The sequence below is a fragment of the Crinia signifera genome, chromosome 8 (genome assembly GCF_055691185.1).
Source record: "Crinia signifera chromosome 8, ASM5569118v1, whole genome shotgun sequence".
In the NCBI taxonomy this organism is placed as follows: Eukaryota; Metazoa; Chordata; class Amphibia; order Anura; family Myobatrachidae; genus Crinia; species Crinia signifera.
Window position 1 is genome coordinate 177277669 of NC_139224.1, and position 19793 is coordinate 177297461.

General features: G+C 52.0%; 1 protein-coding gene across 1 annotated transcript in view; it reads right to left on the reverse strand.

The window, feature by feature from the left end:
- SSX2IP (SSX family member 2 interacting protein) overlaps positions 1-19793 on the reverse strand; it is a 53920-nt gene that overhangs the window by 14224 nt on the left and 19903 nt on the right. Inside the window, 3 exon segments of the mRNA XM_083157876.1 lie at positions 2010-2120; positions 4126-4335; positions 5469-5611. Of these exon segments, the coding sequence (XP_083014002.1) occupies positions 2010-2120; positions 4126-4335; positions 5469-5611 (464 nt within the window).

Sequence of the window (19793 nt, forward strand, 5' to 3'; positions counted from 1 at the left end):
TAACCACCTACCCTACAGCAGCCAGGTACACCGCGCTAAGTAACCACCTACCCTACAGCAGCCAGGCACACCGCGCTAAGTAACCACCTTCCCTACAGCAGCCAGGCACACCGCGCTAAGTAACCACCTACCCTACAGCAGCCAGGTACACTGCACTAAGTAACCACCTACCCTACAGCAGCCAGGCACACCGCGCTAAGTAACCACCTACCCTACAGCAGCCAGGCACACCGCGCTAAGTAACCACCTACCCTACAGCAGCCAGGTACACTGCACTAAGTAACCACCTACCCTACAGCAGCCAGGTACACAGCGCTAAGTAACCACCTACCCTACAGCAGCCAGGCACACCGCGCTAAGTAACCACCTACCCTACAGCAGCCAGGTACACTGCACTAAGTAACCACCTACCCTACAGCAGCCAGGTACACTGCGCTAGGTAACCACCTACCCTACAGCAGCCAGGTACACCGCGCTAAGTAACCACCTACCTTACAGCAGCCAGGTACACCGCGCTAAGTAACCACCTACCCTACAGCAGCCAGGTACACCGCGCTAAGTAACCACCTACCCTACAGCAGCCAGGTACACTGCACTAAGTAACCACCTACCCTACAGCAGCCAGGTACACTGCGCTAGGTAACCACCTACCCTACAGCAGCCAGGTACACCGCACTAACCAGATGTAAATACAGGAAGACGTGACATTAATAAATGGCTGTAATAACGCAACAAAATATACTACACGCATTAGTCACTGCTGTCATTGTACACAACGGATGTAATAGTAACCAGTATAGAATAGGACTATAGGTTCCCGGTTATGTAGAAGGGACGTGCGCAGCTGTCATTAGTACAGGAGAACACAGAATAGGACTATAGGTTCCTGGTTATGTAGAAGGGACGTGCGCTGCTGTCATTAGTACAGGATACAGGAGAACACAGAATAGGACTATAGGTTCCTGGTTATGTAGAAGGGACGTGCGCAGCTGTCATTAGTACAGGAGAACACAGAATAGGACTATAGGTTCCTGGTTATGTAGAAGGGACGTGCGCTGCTGTCATTAGTACAGGATACAGGAGAACACAGAATAGGACTATAGGTTCCCGGTTATGTAGAAGGGACGTGCGCTGCTGTCATTAGTACAGGATACAGGAGAACACAGAATAGGACTATAGGTTCCCGGTTATGTAGAAGGTACGTGTGCTGCTGTCATTAGTACAGGATACAGGAAAACACAGAATAGGACTATAGGTTGCCGGTTATGTAGAAGGGACGTGAGCTGCTGTCATCAGTACAGGATACAGGAGAACACAGAATAGGACTATAGGTTCCTGGTTATGTAGAAGGGACCTGCGCTGCTGTCATAAGTACAGGATACAGGAGAACACAGAATAGGACTATAGGTTCCTGGTTATGTAGAAGGGACATGCGCTGCTGTCATTAGTACAGGATACAGGAGAACACAGGACAGGACTATAGGTTCCCGGTTATGTAGAAGGGACCTGCGCTGCTGTCATTAGTACAGGATACAGGAGAACACAGAATAGGACTATAGGTTCCTGGTTATGTAGAAGGGACGTGCGCTGCTGTCATCAGTACAGGATACAGGAGAACACAGGACAGGACTATAGGTTCCTGGTTATGTAGAAGGGACGTGAGCTGCAGTCATTCGTACAGGATACAGGAGAACACAGAACAGGACTATAGGTTCCCGGTTATGTAGAAGGGACGTGCGCTGCTGTCATTAGTACAGGATACAGGAGAACACAGAATAGGACTACAGGTTCCTGGTCACCTAATAAATGGCTCCCGATCACACAAGCAGTTTATATGACCTGACATAATGGCTGGACCCCGGATCTGGTCACTTCTAGGGTGGAATATTAGGGGGGCTGAAGACCACTATCACCACCTATGAGAACTATACCGTCCCTACTCTGGCAAATCAATTCTAACCCAACTAGGTAACGGGGTTCTTCAGTTTGTAGGGCCACACTGCACCAACCTCTTCTTTCTCATTCTTCAGCAGTTGGAGCAGGTTGTTGTGCTTGCACTGGTGCTGGCGCTCCTTCTCCTGCAGAGCAGCATTTTCTCGTTTGGTTGCATCCAGCTGGTCCTGGACGAGGGAAGTGTAAAACCATGAAGGATAGTAGCAGGGGTACAAGCTGCAGATGTGCTTCTGGTGTATAGCAGGGACAGCAATCCCTAGTGTACAGGTGCAGCAGGTGTGTCTGGTGTATAGCAGGGAAAGCAATCCCTAGTGTACAGGTGCTTCTGGTGTATAGCAGGGAAAGCAATCCCTAGTGTACAGGTGCTTCTGGTGTATAGCAGGGAAAGCAATCCCTAGTGTACAGGTGCGTCTGGTGTATAGCAGGGAAAGCAATCCCTAGTGTATAGGTGCAGCAGGTGTGTCTGGTGTATAGCAGGGACAGCATTTACTAGTGTATAGGTGCAGCAGGTGTGTCTGGTGTATAGCAGGGACAGCCATCCCTGTGTATAGGTGCAGCAGGTGTGTCTGGTGTATAGCAGGGACAGCAATCCCTAGTGTACAGGTGCAGCAGGTGTATAGCAGGGACAGCCATCCCTAGTGTATAGGTGCAGCAGGTGGGTCTGGTGTATAGCAGGGACAGCCATCCCTAGTGTATAGGTGCAGCAGGTGTGTCTGGTGTATAGCAGGGACAGCAATCCCTAGTGTACAGGTGCAGCAGGTGTATAGCAGGGACAGCCATCCCTAGTGTATAGGTGCAGCAGGTGTGTCTGGTGTATAGCAGGGACAGACATCCCTAGTGTATAGGTGCAGCAGGTGTGTCTGGTGTATAGCAGGGACGGCTATCTCTAGTGTATAGGTGCAGCAGGTGTGTCTGGTTTATAGCAGGGACAGCAATCCCTAGTGTATAGGTGCAGCAGGTGTGTCTGGTGTATAGCAGGGACAGCAATCCCTAGTGTACAGGTGCAGCAGGTGTATAGCAGGGACAGCCATCCCTAGTGTATAGGTGCAGCAGGTGTGTCTGGTGTATAGCAGGGACGGCCATCTCTAGTGTATAGGTGCAGCAGGTGTGTCTGGTTTATAGCAGGGACAGCAATCCCTAGTGTATAGGTGCAGCAGGTGTGTCTGGTGTATAGCAGGGACAGCCCTCCCTAATGTATAGGTGCAGCAGGTGTGTCTGGTGTATAGCAGGGACAGCCATCCCTAGTGTATAGGTGCAGCAGGTGTATAGCAGGGACAGCCATCCCTAGTGTATAGGTGCAGCAGGTGTGTCTGGTGTATAGCAGGGACAGCCATCCCTAGTGTATAGGTGCAGCAGGTGTGTCTGGTTTATAGCAGGGACAGCAATTCCTAGTGTATAGGTGCAGCAGGTGTGTCTGGTGTATAGCAGGGACAGCAATCCCTAGTGTACAGGTGCAGCAGGTGTATAGCAGGGACAGCCATCCCTAGTGTATAGGTGCAGCAGGTGTGTCTGGTGTATAGCAGGGACAGCCATCCCTAGTGTATAGGTGCAGCAGGTGTGTCTGGTGTATAGCAGGGACGGCCATCTCTAGTGTATAGGTGCAGCAGGTGTGTCTGGTGTATAGCAGGGACAGCAATCCCTAGTGTACAGGTGCAGCAGGTGTATAGCAGGGACAGCCATCCCTAGTGTATAGGTGCAGCAGGTGTGTCTGGTGTATAGCAGGGACAGCCATCCCTAGTGTATAGGTGCAGCAGGTGTGTCTGGTGTATAGCAGGGACGGCCATCCCTAGTGTATAGGTGCAGCAGGTGTGTCTGGTGTATAGCAGGGACGGCCATCCCTAGTGTATAGGTGCAGCAGGTGTGTCTGGTGTATAGCAGGGACAGCCATCCCTAGTGTATAGGTGCAGCAGGTGTGTCTGGTGTATAGCAGGGACGGCCATCCCTAGTGTATAGGTGCAGCAGGTGTGGCTGGTGTATAGCAGGGACAGCCATCCCTAGTGTATAGGTGCAGCAGGTGTGGCTGGTGTATAGCAGGGACAGCCATCCCTAGTGTACAGGTGCAGCAGGTGTATAGCAGGGACAGCCCTCCCTAGTGTATAGGTGCAGCAGGTGTGTCTGGTGTATAGCAGGGACGGCCATCCCCGGTGTATAGGTGCAGCGCAGCCCACTCACCTTTAGTTTGTTGTGACAGCCGTGCAGGTACTCCAGGTCGCTGGTCACCCTCAGGAGCTGCACCTCTCCATCTTCTCGTCTGCGCAGGTCTCGGCTGTGACGCTGGAGCAGCTCATGGAGACAGTTCACGACAGAGACCACGTGCAGCCTCTTCCCGCCACCGTTCTTAGCCGCGGCGAGTAGGGAGGGGAAGCCCAGAGTGGAGAGTTCCTACACACAAAGATCGTAGTGATCACAGGGGCAGATTTAGGCCTGATCGCTCATCTACACAGTTACAGATGAGGAATCAGACCGCCCCCGACCGACAGTAACAAAACCGGCAAATTAATTGAATACAAGCATGAGGAGGGGGTAGTGCCTGTGCTGCAGGACACAGAGAGGCATATGCCGGGGGATCAGGTGTTTTTAGAAGTCATTTACAAGTCAAACGCAACCAAGTTTTGCCTTGTAAGTGATTACGCTTATAATAAACCCCCCCCTGTCCGGCACCCTGCACCTCCGGCACCCTGAGACCCAATTCCATCTGCCCCAACAGTCCTGATACGCAGCACATTAATGGGGACTTGCTAGGCAACACCTTGGCATGATCTAAGCCTGCAGATAGGGGGCACAGATCTATAACTTCCGCCATCATGCACAGGTTATAGATATATGCCACCAGTTCAAGGGAATCGCTGGAATACCAAATTATTAGATTTACTAAATAAATCCAAACAGCCTGGATTTGGTACATTACGCCGGCATCGAACAGGTTTAACGTTCACTATGACAACACTGGAGAAATATAAAGTGGCAGAATATCAGTGTTTAAGTCGCCTGTTCCCAGTAGTGACACAATGACGGCATTGCAGCACGCCGCACCACCGAGAGGCGGTCAGTCCTATGGTGTACGCACTGGAGCGTTCCTATACGCCTCTGAGAGCCAGGGTAACTCATGAGAGGCCATGACCGTTCTAGAGCAGGGTGAAAATGATATCAATCTCAATCGCTCCTTTATTAGATATAACAGAGAATATATTCTTCTTCATTGACCCCGCGTAGTCCAAATGTAGAAATTGCAAAATGGGCGGTGACATATTGGGCAGCATTCAGGAGTGCCCAGGATCTTCTCCCCACCCCCTGCCAGTCACAAGCGGACATAAGGGAACACCATATACAACCAGCGGCAGGGAAGGGTAGTCGCAGGAGAATTCGGTGACAGTAGTTTTATATAGGACTGGGATAGAAATAACAGGCGGGAGGTCAGACTTCGGTAACATGTGGGCAATGCAGGAAATATTCTGTGGCGTTAGAGAGTTCTGAAGAATGACAACCAGCGGTGGGGCGTCCCACCCAGAACTCACCTGCTCAATGTAGGTTATGCACTGTTCCACATTGTTCTCATTGCAGAAGTTTGGATCCTGAGATATTTTGGTCACGCCGAGCGAGGGGTGCAGGAGTGACGACATTCTGGGCTCAAAGTTACAGTGCGAAATGATTCTGCTTTCTAGGAGGAGAAGGTATAATAGCATCATGACATACACTGTATATTGCATATATTGCCCACTAACCTCTATATAATAACCACAGCCCAGTTACTCAGACGTCCTCCAGCGGACCACAACGGAATAGCAGTCATCAGTCTCTACCCAACAGGGACAGGTCACTTTAATGCCTTCTAACAGGCCTGACCAACTCGTAGCGCTCACAGGTAGGATACTACAAGCTCCAGCATGCCTTGCCCCTAGGGAAGGCTAAGTGTGGCAGGAAATGCTGGGACGTGTAGTACCACAACAGCTGGTGAGGGGCAGGTTGGCAGCCTGTCAATGAGTCAAAGTTCTGGACTGCAAAAATCGGTACTTATGTAATATCTGGACTCCCGTTTTTCTTATTAGACCGCATTCCCTCGCGGGGCTCGCTGCGCTCGCCACACTATATATAATCAACTCCATGCATAGTTGGATAGTAGGGGTATGAAAAAATGGGGTGCATTTAACATGGGAGTCCAGATAATACATAAGTACCCAAAAATCTTTTCAGAATCATAAATACAAGAGAAGTGACAGAAGGCCAAAGATGACTGTAGGGGCCGGCTTGCGGTCTCCTAGAGAACAGAGGTGCTGGGCATAGATTAGTGATACTTCTCCCACTTCTGTCTGGGGGTCCGACATGTAGTAGGCCAGTCAGAACCATCACATGCTGTCTAGTCACAATGCAGGTAACTGGAAGCAGAAGCCAGTGTCATATCCTAAACAACGGCCGATGTCCCCTATCTGCTCAGTTACCTCAGTTTCTCATGGTGCACGTCTCCTATAGCCAGCACACAGGTCCTGTTCTAGTGACTACGTCTCATCTCTGCCGGATACAATGCTGTGTCCCCTATCTGCTCAGTTACCTCAGTCTCTCATGGTGCGCGTCCCCTATAGCCAGCACACAGATCCTGTTCTAGTGACTACGTCTCATCTCTGCCTGATACAATGCTGTGTCCCCTATCTGCTCAGTTACCTCAGTCTCTCATGGAGCGCGTCTCCTATAGCCAGCACACAGGTCCAGTTCTAGTGACTACGTGTCATCTCTGCCTGATACAATGCTGTGTCCCCTATCTGCTCAGTTACCTCAGTCTCTCATGGTGCGCGTCCCCTATAGCCAGCACACAGGTCCAGTTCTAGTGACTACGTGTCATCTCTGCCTGATACAATGCTGTGTCCCCTATCTGCTCAGTAACCGGAGTCTCTCATGGTGCGCGTCCCCTATAGCCAGCACACAGGTCCTGTTCTAGTGACTACGTCTCATCTCTGCCTGATACAATGCTGTGTCCCCTATCTGCTCAGTTACCCCAGTCTCTCATGGTGCGCGTCTCCTATAGCCAGCACACAGGTCCTGCTATAGTGACTACGTCTCATCTCTGCCTGATACAATGCTGTGTCCCCTATCTGCTCAGTTACCTCAGTCTCTCATGGTGCCTGTCCCCTATAGCCAGCACACAGGTCCTGTTCTAGTGACTACGTCTCATCTCTGCCGGATACAATGCTGTGTCCCCTATCTGCTCAGTTACCTCAGTCTCTCATGGTGCGCGTCTCCTATAGCCAGCACACAGGTCCTGCTATAGTGACTACATCTCATCTCTGCCTGATACAATGCTGTGTCCCCTATCTGCTCAGTTACCTCAGTCTCTCATGGTGCCTGTCCCCTATAGCCAGCACACAGGTCCTGTTCTAGTGACTACGTCTCATCTCTGCCTGATACAATGCTGTGTCCCCTATCTGCTCAGTTACCTCAGTCTCTCATGGTGCGCGTCTCCTATAGCCAGCACACAGGTCCTGTTCTAGTGACTACGTCTCATCTCTGCCTGATACAATGCTGTGTCTCCTATCTGCTCAGTTACCTCAGTCTCTCATGGTGCGCGTCTCCTATAGCCAGCACACAGGTCCTGTTCTAGTGACTACGTCTCATCTCTGCCGGATACAATGCTGTGTCCCCTATCTGCTCAGTTACCTCAGTCTCTCATGGTGCGCGTCTCCTATAGCCAGCACACAGGTCCTGCTATAGTGACTACGTCTCATCTCTGCCTGATACAATGCTGTGTCCCCTATCTGCTCAGTTACCTCAGTCTCTCATGGTGCCTGTCCCCTATAGCCAGCACACAGGTCCTGTTCTAGTGACTACGTCTCATCTCTGCCGGATACAATGCCGTGTCCCCTATCTGCTCAGTTACCGGAGTCTCTCATGGTGCGCGTCCCCTATAGGCTATAGGGGACGCGCACCATGAGAGACTCCGGTAACTGAGCAGATAGGGGACACGGCATTGTATCCGGCAGAGATGAGACGTAGTCACTAGAACAGGACCTGTGTGCTGGCTATAGGCTATAGCCAGCACACAGGTCCTGTTCTAGTGACTACGTCTCATCTCTGCCTGATACAATGCCGTGTCCCCTATCTGCTCAGTTACCTCAGTCTCTCATGGTGCCCGTCCCCTATAGCCAGCACACAGGTCCTGTTCTAGTGACTACGTCTCATCTCTGCCTGATACAATGCCGTGTCCCTTATCTGCTCAGTTACCTCAGTCTCTCATGGTGCGCGTCCCCTATAGCCAGCACACAGGTCCTGTTCTAGTGACTACGTCTCATCTCTGCCTGATACAATGCCGTGTCCCCTATCTGCTCAGTTACCTCAGTCTCTCATGGTGCGCGTCCCCTATAGCCAGCACACAGGTCCTGTTCTAGTGACTACGTCTCATCTCTGCCTGATACAATGCCGTGTCCCCTATCTGCTCAGTTACCTCAGTCTCTCATGGTGCGCGTCCCCTATAGCCAGCACACAGGTCCTGTTCTAGTGACTACGTCTCATCTCTGCCGGATACAATGCCGTGTCCCCTATCTGCTCAGTTACCTCAGTCTCTCATGGTGCGCGTCCCCTATAGCCAGCACACAGGTCCTGTTCTAGTGACTACGTCTCATCTCTGCCGGATACAATGCCGTGTCCCCTATCTGCTCAGTTACCTCAGTCTCTCATGGTGCGCGTCTCCTATAGCCAGCACACAGGTCCTGTTCTAGTGACTACGTCTCATCTCTGCCTGATACAATGCTGTGTCTCCTATCTGCTCAGTTACCTCAGTCTCTCATGGTGCGCGTCTCCTATAGCCAGCACACAGGTCCTGTTCTAGTGACTACGTCTCATCTCTGCCGGATACAATGCTGTGTCCCCTATCTGCTCAGTTACCTCAGTCTCTCATGGTGCGCGTCTCCTATAGCCAGCACACAGGTCCTGCTATAGTGACTACGTCTCATCTCTGCCTGATACAATGCTGTGTCCCCTATCTGCTCAGTTACCTCAGTCTCTCATGGTGCCTGTCCCCTATAGCCAGCACACAGGACCTGTTCTAGTGACTACGTCTCATCTCTGCCGGATACAATGCTGTGTCCCCTATCTGCTCAGTTACCGGAGTCTCTCATGGTGCGCGTCCCCTATAGCCAGCACACAGGTCCTGTTCTAGTGACTACGTCTCATCTCTGCCGGATACAATGCCGTGTCCCCTATCTGCTCAGTTACCTCAGTCTCTCATGGTGCCTGTCCCCTATAGCCAGCACACAGGACCTGTTCTAGTGACTACGTCTCATCTCTGCCGGATACAATGCTGTGTCCCCTATCTGCTCAGTTACCGGAGTCTCTCATGGTGCGCGTCCCCTATAGCCAGCACACAGGTCCTGTTCTAGTGACTACGTCTCATCTCTGCCGGATACAATGCCGTGTCCCCTATCTGCTCAGTTACCGGAGTCTCTCATGGTGCGCGTCCCCTATAGGCTATAGGGGACGCGCACCATGAGAGACTCCGGTAACTGAGCAGATAGGGGACACGGCATTGTATCCGGCAGAGATGAGACGTAGTCACTAGAACAGGACCTGTGTGCTGGCTATAGGCTATAGCCAGCACACAGGTCCTGTTCTAGTGACTACGTCTCATCTCTGCCTGATACAATGCCGTGTCCCCTATCTGCTCAGTTACCTCAGTCTCTCATGGTGCGCGTCTCCTATAGCCAGCACACAGGTCCTGTTCTAGTGACTACGTCTCATCTCTGCCTGATACAATGCCGTGTCCCCTATCTGCTCAGTTACCTCAGTCTCTCATGGTGCCCGTCCCCTATAGCCAGCACACAGGTCCTGTTCTAGTGACTACGTCTCATCTCTGCCGGATACAATGCCGTGTCCCCTATCTGCTCAGTTACCTCAGTCTCTCATGGTGCCCGTCCCCTATAGCCAGCACACAGGTCCTGTTCTAGTGACTACGTCTCATCTCTGCCTGATACAATGCTGTGTCCCCTATCTGCTCAGTTACCTCAGTCTCTCATGGTGCCCGTCCCCTATAGCCAGCACACAGGTCCTGTTCTAGTGACTACGTCTCATCTCTGCCTGATACAATGCCGTGTCCCTTATCTGCTCAGTTACCTCAGTCTCTCATGGTGCGCGTCCCCTATAGCCAGCACACAGGTCCTGTTCTAGTGACTACGTCTCATCTCTGCCTGATACAATGCCGTGTCCCCTATCTGCTCAGTTACCTCAGTCTCTCATGGTGCGCGTCCCCTATAGCCAGCACACAGGTCCTGTTCTAGTGACTACGTCTCATCTCTGCCTGATACAATGCCGTGTCCCCTATCTGCTCAGTTACCTCAGTCTCTCATGGTGCGCGTCCCCTATAGCCAGCACACAGGTCCTGTTCTAGTGACTACGTCTCATCTCTGCCGGATACAATGCCGTGTCCCCTATCTGCTCAGTTACCTCAGTCTCTCATGGTGCGCGTCCCCTATAGCCAGCACACAGGTCCTGTTCTAGTGACTACGTCTCATCTCTGCCGGATACAATGCCGTGTCCCCTATCTGCTCAGTTACCTCAGTCTCTCATGGTGCGCGTCTCCTATAGCCAGCACACAGGTCCTGTTCTAGTGACTACATCTCATCTCTGCCTGATACAATGCTGTGTCCCCTATCTGCTCAGTTACCTCAGTCTCTCATAGTGCGCGTCCCCTATAGCCAGCACAGGTCCTGTTCTAGTGACTACGTCTCATCTCTGTCGGATACAATGCTGTGTCCCCTATCTGCTCAGTTACCTCAGTCTCTCATGGTGCGCGTCTCCTATAGCCAGCACACAGGTCCTGTTCTAGGGACTACGTCTCATCTCTGCCGGATACAATGCTGTGTCCCCTATCTGCTCAGTTACCTCAGTCTCTCATGGTGCACGTCCCCTATAGCCAGCACACAGGTCCTGTTCTAGTGACTACGTCTCATCTCTGCCTGATACAATGCTGTGTCCCCTATCTGCTCAGTTACCTCAGTCTCTCATGGTGCGCGTCTCCTATAGCCAGCACACAGGTCCTGTTCTAGTGACTACGTCTCATCTCTGCCGGATACAATGCTGTGTCCCCTATCTGCTCAGTTACCGGAGTCTCTCATGGTGCGCGTCCCCTATAGCCAGCACACAGGTCCTGTTCTAGTGACTACATCTCATCTCTGCCTGATACAATGCTGTGTCCCCTATCTGCTCAGTTACCTCAGTCTCTCATGGTGCCTGTCCCCTATAGCCAGCACACAGGTCCTGTTCTAGTGACTACGTCTCATCTCTGCCTGATACAATGCTGTGTCCCCTATCTGCTCAGTTACCTCAGTCTCTCATGGTGCCCGTCCCCTATAGCCAGCACACAGGTCCTGTTCTAGTGACTACGTCTCATCTCTGCCTGATACAATGCCGTGTCCCCTATCTGCTCAGTTACCTCAGTCTCTCATGGTGCGCGTCCCCTATAGCCAGCACACAGGTCCTGTTCTAGTGACTACGTCTCATCTCTGCCGGATACAATGCCGTGTCCCCTATCTGCTCAGTTACCTCAGTCTCTCATGGTGCGCGTCCCCTATAGCCAGCACACAGGTCCTGTTCTAGTGACTACGTCTCATCTCTGCCGGATACAATGCCGTGTCCCCTATCTGCTCAGTTACCTCAGTCTCTCATGGTGCGCGTCTCCTATAGCCAGCACACAGGTCCTGTTCTAGTGACTACGTCTCATCTCTGCCTGATACAATGCTGTGTCCCCTATCTGCTCAGTTACCTCAGTCTCTCATAGTGCGCGTCCCCTATAGCCAGCACAGGTCCTGTTCTAGTGACTACGTCTCATCTCTGTCGGATACAATGCTGTGTCCCCTATCTGCTCAGTTACCTCAGTCTCTCATGGTGCGCGTCTCCTATAGCCAGCACACAGGTCCTGTTCTAGGGACTACGTCTCATCTCTGCCGGATACAATGCTGTGTCCCCTATCTGCTCAGTTACCTCAGTCTCTCATGGTGCACGTCCCCTATAGCCAGCACACAGGTCCTGTTCTAGTGACTACGTCTCATCTCTGCCTGATACAATGCTGTGTCCCCTATCTGCTCAGTTACCTCAGTCTCTCATGGTGCGCGTCCCCTATAGCCAGCACACAGGTCCTGTTCTAGTGACTACGTCTCATCTCTTCCTGATACAATGCTGTGTCCCCTATCTGCTCATTTACCTCAGTCTGTCATGGTGCGCGTCCCCTATAGCCAGCACACAGGTCCTGTTCTAGTGACTACGTCTCATCTCTGCCTGATACAATGCTGTGTCCCCCATCTGCTCAGTTACCTCAGTCTCTCATGGTGCGCGTCTCCTATAGCCAGCACACAGGTCCTGTTCTAGTGACTACGTCTCATCTCTGCCTGATACAATGCTGTGTCCCCTATCTGCTCAGTTACCTCAGTCTCTCATGGTGCGCGTCCCCTATAGCCAGCACACAGGTCCTGTTCTAGTGACTACGTCTCATCTCTGCCTGATACAATGCGGTGTCCCCTATCTGCTCAGTTACCTCAGTGTCTCATGGTGCGCGTCCCCTATAGCCAGCACACAGGTCCTGTTCTAGTGACTACGTCTCATCTCTGCCTGATACAATGCTGTGTCCCCTATCTGCTCAGTTACCCCAGTCTCTCATGGTGCGCGTCTCCTATAGCCAGCACACGGATCCTGTTCTAGTGACTACGTCTCATCTCTGCCTGATACAATGCTGTGTCCCCTATCTGCTCAGTTACCTCAGTCTCTCATGGTGCGCGTCCCCTATAGCCAGCACACAGGTCCTGTTCTAGTGACTACGTCTCATCTCTTCCTGATACAATGCTGTGTCCCCTATCTGCTCATTTACCTCAGTCTGTCATGGTGCGCGTCTCCTATAGCCAGCACACAGGTCCTGTTCTAGTGACTACATCTCATCTCTGTCGGATACAATGCTGTGTCCCCTATCTGCTCAGTTACCTCAGTCTCTCATGGTGCGCGTCTCCAATAGCCAGCACACAGGTCCTGTTCTAGTGACAACGTCTCATCTCTGCCTGATACAATGCTGTGTCCCCTATCTGCTCAGTTACCTCAGTCTCTCATGGTGCGCGTCCCCTATAGCCAGCACACAGGTCCTGTTCTAGTGACTACGTCTCATCTCTGCCTGATACAATGCTGTGTCCCCTATCTGCTCAGTTACCTCAGTTTCTCATGGTGCGCGTCCCCTATAGCCAGCACACAGGTCCTGTTCTAGTGACTACGTCTCATCTCTGCCTGATACAATGCTGTGTCCCCTATCTGCTCAGTTACCTCAGTCTCTCATGGAGCGCGTCTCCTATAGCCAGCACACAGGTCCTGTTCTAGTGACTACGTCTCATCTCTGCCTGATACAATGCTGTGTCCCCTATCTGCTCAGTTACCTCAGTCTCTCATGGTGCGCGTCTCCTTTAGCCAGCACACAGGTCCTGTTCTAGTGACAACGTCTCATCTCTGCCTGATACAATGCTGTGTCCCCTATCTGCTCAGTTACCTCAGTCTCTCATGGTGCGCGTCCCCTATAGCCAGCACACAGGTCCTGTTCTAGTGACTACGTCTCATCTCTGCCTGATACAATGCTGTGTCCCCTATCTGCTCATTTACCTCAGTCTGTCATGGTGCGCGTCCCCTATAGCCAGCACACAGGTCCTGTTCTAGTGACTACGTCTCATCTCTGCCTGATACAATGCTGTGTCCCCCATCTGCTCAGTTACCTCAGTCTCTCATGGTGCGCGTCTCCTATAGCCAGCACACAGGTCCTGTTCTAGTGACTACGTCTCATCTCTGCCTGATACAATGCTGTGTCCCCTATCTGCTCAGTTACCTCAGTCTCTCATGGTGCGCGTCCCCTATAGCCAGCACACAGGTCCTGTTCTAGTGACTACGTCTCATCTCTGCCTGATACAATGCGGTGTCCCCTATCTGCTCAGTTACCTCAGTGTCTCATGGTGCGCGTCCCCTATAGCCAGCACACAGGTCCTGTTCTAGTGACTACGTCTCATCTCTGCCTGATACAATGCTGTGTCCCCTATCTGCTCAGTTACCCCAGTCTCTCATGGTGCGCGTCTCCTATAGCCAGCACACGGATCCTGTTCTAGTGACTACGTCTCATCTCTGCCTGATACAATGCTGTGTCCCCTATCTGCTCAGTTACCTCAGTCTCTCATGGTGCGCGTCCCCTATAGCCAGCACACAGGTCCTGTTCTAGTGACTACGTCTCATCTCTTCCTGATACAATGCTGTGTCCCCTATCTGCTCATTTACCTCAGTCTGTCATGGTGCGCGTCTCCTATAGCCAGCACACAGGTCCTGTTCTAGTGACAACGTCTCATCTCTGCCTGATACAATGCTGTGTCCCCTATCTGCTCAGTTACCTCAGTCTCTCATGGTGCGCGTCCCCTATAGCCAGCACACAGGTCCTGTTCTAGTGACTACGTCTCATCTCTGCCTGATACAATGCTGTGTCCCCTATCTGCTCAGTTACCTCAGTTTCTCATGGTGCGCGTCCCCTATAGCCAGCACACAGGTCCTGTTCTAGTGACTACGTCTCATCTCTGCCTGATACAATGCTGTGTCCCCTATCTGCTCAGTTACCTCAGTCTCTCATGGAGCGCGTCTCCTATAGCCAGCACACAGGTCCTGTTCTAGTGACTACGTCTCATCTCTGCCTGATACAATGCTGTGTCCCCTATCTGCTCAGTTACCTCAGTCTCTCATGGTGCGCGTCTCCTTTAGCCAGCACACAGGTCCTGTTCTAGTGACAACGTCTCATCTCTGCCTGATACAATGCTGTGTCCCCTATCTGCTCAGTTACCTCAGTCTCTCATGGTGCGCGTCCCCTATAGCCAGCACACAGGTCCTGTTCTAGTGACTACGTCTCATCTCTGCCTGATACAATGCTGTGTCCCCTATCTGCTCAGTTACCTCAGTCTCTCATGGTGCGCGTCCCCTATAGCCAGCACACAGGTCCTGTTCTAGTGACTACGTCTCATCTCTGCCTGATACAATGCTGTGTCCCCTATCTGCTCAGTTACCTCAGTCTCTCATGGTGCGCGTCCCCTATAGCCAGCACACAGGTCCTGTTCTAGTGACTACGTCTCATCTCTGCCTGATACAATGCTGTGTCCCCTATCTGCTCAGTTACCTCAGTTTCTCATGGTGCGCGTCCCCTATAGCCAGCACACAGGTCCTGTTCTAGTGACTACGTCTCATCTCTGCCTGATACAATGCTGTGTCCCCTATCTGCTCAGTTACCTCAGTCTCTCATGGAGCGCGTCTCCTATAGCCAGCACACAGGTCCTGTTCTAGTGACTACGTCTCATCTCTGCCTGATACAATGCTGTGTCCCCTATCTGCTCAGTTACCTCAGTCTCTCATGGTGCGCGTCTCCTTTAGCCAGCACACAGGTCCTGTTCTAGTGACAACGTCTCATCTCTGCCTGATACAATGCTGTGTCCCCTATCTGCTCAGTTACCTCAGTCTCTCATGGTGCGCGTCCCCTATAGCCAGCACACAGGTCCTGTTCTAGTGACTACGTCTCATCTCTGCCTGATACAATGCTGTGTCCCCTATCTGCTCAGTTACCTCAGTCTCTCATGGTGCGCGTCCCCTATAGCCAGCACACAGGTCCTGTTCTAGTGACTACGTCTCATCTCTGCCTGATACAATGCTGTGTCCCCTATCTGCTCAGTTACCTCAGTCTCTCATGGTGCGCGTCTCATATAGCCAGCACACAGGTCCTGTTCTAGTGACTACGTCTCATCTCTGCCTGATACAATGCTGTGTCCCCTATCTGCTCAGTTACCTCAGTCTCTCATGGTGCGCGTCTCATATAGCCAGCACACAGGTCCTGTTCTAGTGACTACGTCTCATCTCTGCCTGATACAATGCTGTGTCCCCTATCTGCTCAGTTACCTCAGTCTCTCATGGTGCGCGTCTCCTATAGCCAGCACACAGGTCCTGTTCTAGTGACTACGTCTCATCTCTTCCTGATACAATGCTGTGTCCCCTATCTGCTCAGTTACCTCAGTCTCTCATGGTGCGCGTCTCATATAGCCAGCACACAGGTCCTGTTCTAGTGACTACGTCTCATCTCTGCCTGATACAATGCTGTGTCCCCCATCTGCTCATTTACCTCAGTCTGTCATGGTGCCCGTCTCCTATAGCCAGCACACAGGTCCTGTTCTAGTGACTACGTCTCATCTCTGCCTGATACAATGCGGTGTCCCCTATCTGCTCAGTTACCTCAGTGTCTCATGGTGCGCGTCCCCTATAGCCAGCACACAGGTCCTGTTCTAGTGACTACGTCTCATCTCTGCCTGATACAATGCGGTGTCCCCTATCTGCTCAGTTACCTCAGTCTCTCATGGTGCGCGTCCCCTATAGCCAGCACACAGGTCCTGTTCTAGTGACTACATCTCATCTCTGCCTGATACAATGCTGTGTCCCCTATCTGCTCAGTTACCTCAGTCTCTCATGGTGCGCGTCTCCTATAGCCAGCACACAGGTCCTGTTCTAGTGACTACATCTCATCTCTGCCTGATACAATGCTGTGTCCCCTATCTGCTCAGTTACCTCAGTCTCTCAAGGTGCGCGTCTCCTATAGCCAGCACACAGGTCCTGTTCTAGTGACTACGTCTCATCTCTGCCTGATACAATGCTGTGTCCCCTATCTGCTCAGTTACCTCAGTCTCTCATGGTGCGCGTCTCCAATAGCCAGCACACAGGTCCTGTTCTAGTGACAACGTCTCATCTCTGCCTGATACAATGCTGTGTCCCCTATCTGCTCAGTTACCTCAGTCTCTCATGGTGCGCGTCCCCTATAGCCAGCACACAGGTCCTGTTCTAGTGACTACGTCTCATCTCTGCCTGATACAATGCTGTGTCCCCTATCTGCTCAGTTACCTCAGTCTCTCATGGAGCGCGTCTCCTATAGCCAGCACACAGGTCCTGTTCTAGTGACTACGTCTCATCTCTGCCTGATACAATGCTGTGTCCCCTATCTGCTCAGTTACCGGAGTCTCTCATGGTGCGCGTCTCCTATAGCCAGCACACAGGTCCTGTTCTAGTGACTACGTCTCATCTCTGCCGGATACAATGCCGTGTCCCCTATCTGCTCAGTTACCTCAGTCTCTCATGGTGCGCGACCCCTATAGCCAGCACACAGGTCCTGTTCTAGTGACTACGTCTCATCTCTTCCTGATACAATGCTGTGTCCCCTATCTGCTCAGTTACCTCAGTCTCTCATGGTGCGCGTCTCCTATAGCCAGCACACAGGTCCTGTTCTAGTGACAACGTCTCATCTCTGCCTGATACAATGCTGTGTCCCCTATCTGCTCAGTTACCTCAGTCTCTCATGGTGCGCGTCCCCTATAGCCAGCACACAGGTCCTGTTCTAGTGACTACGTCTCATCTCTGCCTGATACAATGCTGTGTCCCCTATCTGCTCAGTTACCTCAGTCTCTCATGGTGCGCGTCCCCTATAGCCAGCACACAGGTCCTGTTCTAGTGACTACGTCTCATCTCTGCCTGATACAATGCTGTGTCCCCTATCTGCTCAGTTACCTCAGTCTCTCATGGTGCGCGTCTCATATAGCCAGCACACAGGTCCTGTTCTAGTGACTACGTCTCATCTCTGCCTGATACAATGCTGTGTCCCCTATCTGCTCAGTTACCTCAGTCTCTCATGGTGCGCGTCCCCTATAGCCAGCACACAGGTCCTGTTCTAGTGACTACGTCTCATCTCTGCCTGATACAATGCTGTGTCCCCTATCTGCTCAGTTACCTCAGTCTCTCATGGTGCGCGTCTCCTATAGCCAGCACACAGGTCCTGTTCTAGTGACAACGTCTCATCTCTGCCTGATACAATGCTGTGTCCCCTATCTGCTCAGTTACCGGAGTCTCTCATGGTGCGCGTCTCCTATAGCCAGCACACAGGTCCTGTTCTAGTGACTACGTCTCATCTCTGCCGGATACAATGCCGTGTCCCCTATCTGCTCAGTTACCTCAGTCTCTCATGGTGCGCGTCCCCTATAGCCAGCACACAGGTCCTGTTCTAGTGACTACGTCTCATCTCTGCCGGATACAATGCCGTGTCCCCTATCTGCTCAGTTACCTCAGTCTCTCATGGTGCGCGTCCCCTATAGCCAGCACACAGGTCCTGTTCTAGTGACTACGTCTCATCTCTGCCTGATACAATGCTGTGTCCCCTATCTGCTCAGTTACCTCAGTCTCTCATGGTGCGCGTCCCCTATAGCCAGCACACAGGTCCTGTTCTAGTGACTACGTCTCATCTCTGCCTGATACAATGCTGTGTCCCCTATCTGCTCAGTTACCTCAGTCTCTCATGGTGCGCGTCTCCTATAGCCAGCACACAGGTCCTGTTCTAGTGACAACGTCTCATCTCTGCCTGATACAATGCTGTGTCCCCTATCTGCTCAGTTACCGGAGTCTCTCATGGTGCGCGTCTCCTATAGCCAGCACACAGGTCCTGTTCTAGTGACTACGTCTCATCTCTGCCTGATACAATGCTGTGTCCCCTATCTGCTCAGTTACCTCAGTCTCTCATGGTGCGCGTCCCCTATAGCCAGCACACAGGTCCTGTTCTAGTGACTACGTCTCATCTCTGCCGGATACAATGCCGTGTCCCCTATCTGCTCAGTTACCTCAGTCTCTCATGGTGCGCGTCCCCTATAGCCAGCACACAGGTCCTGTTCTAGTGACTACGTCTCATCTCTGCCGGATACAACGCCGTGTCCCCTATCTGCTCAGTTACCCCAGTCTCTCATGGTGCCCGTCCCCTATAGCCAGCACACAGGTCCTGTTCTAGTGACTACGTCTCATCTCTGCCTGATACAATGCTGTGTCCCCTATCTGCTCAGTTACCTCAGTCTCTCATGGTGCGCGTCCCCTATAGCCAGCACACAGGTCCTGTTCTAGTGACTACGTCTCATCTCTGCCTGATACAATGCTGTGTCCCCTATCTGCTCAGTTACCTCAGTCTCTCATGGTGCGCGTCTCCTATAGCCAGCACACAGGTCCTGTTCTAGTGACTACGTCTCATCTCTGCCTGATACAATGCTGTGTCCCCTATCTGCTCAGTTACCTCAGTCTCTCATGGTGCGCGTCCCCTATAGCCAGCACACAGGTCCTGTTCTAGTGACTACGTCTCATCTCTGCCTGATACAATGCTGTGTCCCCTATCTGCTCAGTTACCTCAGTCTCTCATGGTGCGCGTCTCCTATAGCCAGCACACAGGTCCTAGTGACTACGTCTCATCTCTGCCTGATACAATGCTGTGTCCCCTATCTGCTCAGTTACCTCAGTCTCTCATGGTGCGCGTCCCCTATAGCCAGCACAGGTCCTGTTCTAGTGACTAAGTCTCATCTCTGCCTGATACAATGCTGTGTCCCCTATCTGCTCAGTTACCTCAGTCTCTCATGGTGCGCGTCCCCTATAGCCAGCACACAGGTCCTGTTCTAGTGACTACGTCTCATCTCTGCCGGATAAAATGCTGTGTCCCCTATCTGCTCAGTTACCTCAGTCTCTCATGGTGCGCGTCTCCTATAGCCAGCACACAGGTCCTGTTCTAGTGACTACATCTCATCTCTGCCTGATACAATGCTGTGTCCCCTATCTGCTCAGTTACCTCAGTCTCTCATAGTGCGCGTCCCCTATAGCCAGCACAGGTCCTGTTCTAGTGACTACGTCTCATCTCTGTCGGATACAATGCTGTGTCCCCTATCTGCTCAGTTACCTCAGTCTCTCATGGTGCGCGTCTCCTATAGCCAGCACACAGGTCCTGTTCTAGGGACTAAGTCTCATCTCTGCCGGAT